This window comes from Drosophila subpulchrella, chromosome X, assembly GCF_014743375.2.
Source record: "Drosophila subpulchrella strain 33 F10 #4 breed RU33 chromosome X, RU_Dsub_v1.1 Primary Assembly, whole genome shotgun sequence".
In the NCBI taxonomy this organism is placed as follows: Eukaryota; Metazoa; Arthropoda; class Insecta; order Diptera; family Drosophilidae; genus Drosophila; species Drosophila subpulchrella.
This window is the reverse complement of record NC_050613.1, coordinates 26,114,756-26,120,367: the sequence shown is the minus strand read 5'-3', so window position 1 is coordinate 26,120,367 and position 5,612 is coordinate 26,114,756. Positions and strand designations below refer to the sequence as shown.

Genomic DNA, 5,612 nt, shown 5'->3' with positions numbered 1-5,612 from the left:
TAGCCAGCCACGGGGCAAGTCGATCGGTCCAAAAGAGCGTGTCTTCAGTCTTCAGATCACGGATCACTTCCCCCAATTCTTCCCTTTTCGCATTCGCGGGGTCTTCGAGACCATTCTTCTATTTTTTTTTCTGGTGGTGCTCAGACAGTGTGCGTGGTGTTCTCTCTGTGGTTCTCGGTGGTGCATGACCCATTGACCGCATGCCCGGTCACGTGACCCACCTGCTGCTCCTTGGCTGCCTGCTCTGCCTGCTCGGCGATGTCCCGAGGACCGCGGCCCTCCACCGCTGGAGTCCCATGATGAAGGCCTTCCGCTATTTCCAGGAGACGATGCTCCGGAACAGCCTGGAGCGAGCCCACCTGAACCATGGGATCGTCTTCGAGTGTCGCACCATGTGAGTGGCTCATTACTTTTTAGAAGATCTTAAAGTATTCCTTGATTTAATATTGTATTGATATAAAATAGCTCATGGTATTCTATTCAATATGGGGCTATTGAAATTTTAAGGGGGGGTTCCTGGTTTCTTGAGGGATATCATAACTTCAATTTTATTCCAGTTCAGCAAAGGACTTTGGCAACGAAGTGCATTTCAATCTGCAACTTGGGGACCTTCGAGGATTTCGTCGGCTTGATCCTAAAAAAAAGTTGGCTCTATTTTTGCACGGATGGAATGATCAGGGCAGCAAGGATTGGGTGCAAGAACTATTGCTGAGTGAGTATATAAGTATTTACTGTGCTTTCTTAACAATGAACTGAGTCTTAGAACTCTAAGAATAGAGTTAAGGTATTGGACTAGTAAAATTTATCATATATACGTATTATATCATATAGTATTTGTATATTTGTTACCCAGCTTGGACCCTTTTCGACGCCAACTACAATGTGTGTGTCGTGGACTGGGGCAATCTGTCGCAGAATGACTACAAGTCCGCTTCCATGTCCATATTCGATGTGGGTCTAACGGTGGCCGGGATCATAATGGCGCTGGAGGAGCTGCGGCCCGCCCACTTCCATCGCAGCAACGTGACCTTGGCGGGCTACAGCTTGGGAGCCCACGCCGCCGGCTACGCGGGGGCGGTGCTGGAGGGTCAGGTGGAGCAGATCATAGGGCTGGACCCCGCCGGACCCCTCTTCTCGCTGCCCGCCGAGGTGGCGCCCAAGTACCGCCTGGACCCCGGCGATGCCCGGTTTGTCCAGGTGCTCCACACCTCCGGCGGATCCCTGGGCACGAGTCTGAAGTGTGGACACGCCGACTTCTATCCCAACGGCGGCAGGGCTCCCCAGACCAACTGCAAGATGTTCGCTAATCTGCGGGATATGCAAAACACCAGTGAGTGGTCATTAACTACTATTATGCCAAAGCCCATTGTTAGACCAGTAAACATAACATAGGTCAAAAATACAGTATAGCATAGTTAAGAAAAACAATGAGCTTGTCAGAATACAAGTATGTGATGGCATTGAAATGCAACCTCAGGAGCTTACAGAAATATTATAACCCATCATGACCTCGAGTTTAGCTAGCAAACTATTTTAAATTATGCCAAATATACAGGCTAGGTTGAATAATTCATTAGGAAACATTTATTCAATTCTATAAATATGGTATATTACCATAAATTATATTAAATCCAACAAATAAATACCATAAATTATATTAAATCAAACAAATATTCGCCTGGAATTTAAGAAATTTAGTTTACCTTAATTGAAAACATGTTCTTTAGGAATATATACTTTTTTATGATTTTTACCTTACCTATTGTGTTGTGATCTATTGAAATCTCCCTTTAATGATTTTGTTTTTTAACTGAAAACCAGATTGATTTAAATATAGTAATTTATAGAGATATCACGAAGATATTCTAAGACAATATATATTAATAATAATATTAATAATAAAGTAATATTTTTAAGAACTCTTCCAAATATTATCCTTCTATGGACACCCAATAATAGATGAATTGTAATATTAAGAGATCCATTGAAATTCACCTTTGGTAATACTTTTAAGCTGATAACGAGATGGATTTTACTATGGTAATTTACAGATCTAGCACAAGGATATCCCAAGATAAGACATGATATGCATAAGATTATATATAATATCTCTTTCCAATTTTATATTTTTCAGATCCCATCTCCTGCAGTCACTCGGCGGCTGCGATCTTCTTCCGCCAGTCGATGGATCCCGAGTACCCGTTCGTGGGCCTCGAGTGCGGGAGCTACCGGGAGTTCGCCGCCGGATATTGCGATGCGAACCGGAAGGCGCGCTTCGGGATCCATTCGCAGAGGCGTGTGCAGGGGAGCTTCTACTTCCGCACCGCCCCCCAGCAGCCGTACGTGCAGAGGCGCCAGTCGAACTGGCTGAGCGGGGTGGGGCGCATGGTGCCGGAGGGCGGAAGGAGCCCCCTCGTGCTGCGCCTCTGGACCAGCAGCTGGCGGCGGCGGGAGAGAGCGAGAGGGCGACAGCGGAGGGAGCGAGAGAGAGATCGCTGCGCGTGAACTAGTTCCTAGTGTTTTGTTAGTGCTATGAGGGCCTAAATGTATGCTCTCATTTTAACTGCGAGCGTAAGCCTAAGGGTTAATGAACAAGAGCTTATGAAAGGTAAAGTAGCCCCATCTATAATTCAACAAAATCAACATTCATTTATAAATGTTCATGATAATATCAAAATATTTTTAATATTATCAGTAAACTAACATAAATGTTTATTATAATATTAAAGTACATATAATATTTTAACAAAATTGGTAAATACCCTCTGGTCCCCTTTAAAACTAGAACCTCTGTATGAAAGATAAAGTAGCCCCATCTATAATTCAACAAAATTAACATTCATTTAAAAATCTTCATTATAATATTAAAATATTTATAATATTACAATAATATTATAATTAAACTAACATAAATGTTTATTATAATATTCAAGTACATATAATATTTTAACAAAATTGGTCCCCTTTAAAACTAGAACCTCTTTATCGAAGTCCTGCAAGTTTCTTAAAAGAATATTAAGCTCGAGAGTCGATTTCTTTCATTTTAACCACCAACCTGGCAGTAAATATTTCCGTTCAATTTGGCAGCCAGCCGATTTTCCCCATGTTCTTGTAAACTGCATAAAACAAGAAAAGCGAGCACACATGGAAAAGTCGTTGACTTGCAGCCACAAAACGGCGAAAAGTCGGCTGCATTTAACAGTTAATCGTAAAGCAAAAATGCGAAAAAAAAGAGGGAAGAACAAGAACGAGCAGCAGAAAACAATAAACTGAAATTCAATTTTCGCATTGTAAAACATAATTTTCTACAAAACTTGACGTCAGCTTGGCCCGCTTTTTGCTAAAAGGTAGTTAATATTTTTGCAGTCCATTGCGGCCGGGCCCCGCCCCTTAAATTCCCCACCTCTACATTTCACTGGAAACATAGATCGGGGTGTATTTTAAAACATATAATATTTTAAAAGCTGCAACTAAATTTTAAGTTATTATATTTATATATTATTATAACATATTTTTCATAGTTAAGAACCATTTTCCTTCTAATAGTACGAACCATATTTGTAACTGCCTTTAAGAAGTAAAAAATAATATATCATAAAAGAGAAATTGTTCCTGTCTTTGAAAACTATACTAAGCTGAATAAAAATATTACAAAATATTTTCCCAAAATTTTTATAAACTAAAAATAATTTCAAAATTTAGAAATGTAAGCCATTTGCTTAGGGAGATATTTTCTAAAATTTGAAAGTTGTTCGAATATATCATTTCATATTTTGTGGCCTATAGATAAATATTTTTTTTTTATAATATCATATTATGCTGTAGATGTTGTAGTTTCGAAAGCTAAAAATGTTTTCTGTATTTTCGAGTGCAGCTATCCCGATGAACATTCCACTCGAGTTGTTCTTGCTTTTTCCCATTGCTCCTGGTTGTTGCTGTTGTTATTGTTGTTGCTCCGCCTGCTGCTTCCTGTTTTGTAGCTGTTTTTGAAATTTATGGCGCCGTCGTCGCCTCTGCCGGGGCTCTGCCGCCGCCGACTTCTTCGCATGAGTTATGCGCTTTTTATTTCCAGCTCCTGGCCACGTTAAGTGTTAAATTGTTTTATGCATGCACGTGTGTGTGAGGCGCGCCGCGGCGAGGGAGCGAGCGAGAAGGGGCGATTGGGGAAAAGAGAGGGCGAGTGGGAAGCTCGGACTTGCCATTTAATTATGAAAGTTGATTTCAATGAAAAAAGAGGGCCAATGGAATGTGTGAGCACTGGGATCATTTTATCTAGATTCTAAACCAAAGATGGTCACACTTTCGTCATCGAAACTCTTAAAATTCTTAATTGTATTAATAGTTTCCCAATTATATTTGCCAAATTTCACATCTTAAGATCATTTCTTCTCCCTTTTAAGTTTAAAACCTTAAAATAATTAATAGGAATGCATAATTTTATTTTATCTAGATTCTAAACCAAAGATGGTCACACTTTCTTCATCGAAACTCTTGAAATTCTCAATTGTATCAATAGTTTACCAATTATATTTGAAAAATTTCACATCATAAGATCATTTCCTTACCCTTTTAAGTTTGAAACCTTTAAATATTTAATAGGAATGCAAAATTTTATTTTATCTATATTCTAAACTGAAGATGGTCACACTTTCTTCATCGAAACTCTTAAAATTCTTAATTGTATCAATAGTTTACCAATTATATTTCCAAAAATTCACATCTTAAGATATATTCTTTTCCCTTTTAAGCTTTAAACCTTTAAATTATTAATAGAAGTGCATAATCTAATTTTATCTATATTCTAAACCAAAGATGGTCACACTTTCTTCATAGAAACTCTTAAAATTCTCAATTGTATTAAAAGTTTACTAATTACATTTGCCAAATTTCACATCACAGATCAACTCTTTCCCCTTTTAAGTTTGAAACCCTAAAATAATTAAAAAATGCATTCTTATGCAGATTTGCTAATCTCTTAAGCTAAATGGCCAACAATAAATTCTACAGTTACTTCACTTTTTGCCATAATCCTTAAAGAGTTTTTTGCCTTCAATTTAAGTTTAAGCCTGTACTCACTATATGTGAGTAATTTTATTTGTTTTCATTGTGGTTAATTTCTGGGCAAACAAACAAAGGTAAAAAAATGGGAGGAAAAAAGGGGAAAGGTGGTGTTTTTTGTGCTCCGTTGACTCGAACCGCCAAAGTGGCAAGCGTTAATGCGAAAATCACTTATACACACACTCACTCACCTTCTCACACACACACACACGCAGAGGTGCGAGGGAGAGGGAAGAAAATCCTGTAAAATCTAAAGCAAATTAACGTTTTAAACACCTCAAAAGTTTCGTGCATTCGCGTGGTCCTTAACTCTATGTCCCTCTCTCTCTTCCATGTTCGGCCCTCTCTTTCTTTTTTATTCATTGCACCTGACGTCGTTGCTGATCCTGGCGCAAAGTTAAGTGTTTCTTTAGCTTAATAACGGAAACATTTTAGTTGCTGTTATGGAAAGGAGAGGAAAGGCGAGCAGGACCAGGGATAATAGAAACAGAAAGAGAGGGCTAGAGGGCGAGCGAAAGAGATGGAAAGAGACGGCCTGGGGCGAGGAGAAAGAG

At 39.1% G+C, this 5,612-nt stretch overlaps 1 protein-coding gene across 1 annotated transcript; it reads left to right on the top strand.

Annotated features, from left to right (window-relative positions):
- The first annotated feature begins 200 nt into the window (after positions 1 to 200).
- LOC119557652 (endothelial lipase) lies at positions 201 to 2,505 on the top strand. Its single transcript, XM_037870506.1, has 4 exons — positions 201 to 394; positions 558 to 712; positions 854 to 1,330; positions 2,135 to 2,505. The coding sequence occupies exons 1-4, from the start codon at positions 201 to 203 to the stop codon at positions 2,503 to 2,505; spliced, it is 1,197 nt and encodes a 398-aa protein (XP_037726434.1).
- Positions 2,506 to 5,612: the final 3,107 nt, after the last annotated feature.

Excerpts from the sequence above, each read along its gene's own strand:
- LOC119557652 (XM_037870506.1), top strand. The coding sequence starts at position 201 with ATGCCCGGTCACGTGACCCACCTGCTGCTCCTTGGCTGCCTGCTCTGC. Across the intron at positions 395-557 it reads GTCTTCGAGTGTCGCACCAT|TTCAGCAAAGGACTTTGGCA; the intron begins GTGAGTGGCTCA and ends ATTTTATTCCAG. Across the intron at positions 1,331-2,134 it reads GCGGGATATGCAAAACACCA|ATCCCATCTCCTGCAGTCAC; the intron begins GTGAGTGGTCAT and ends TATATTTTTCAG.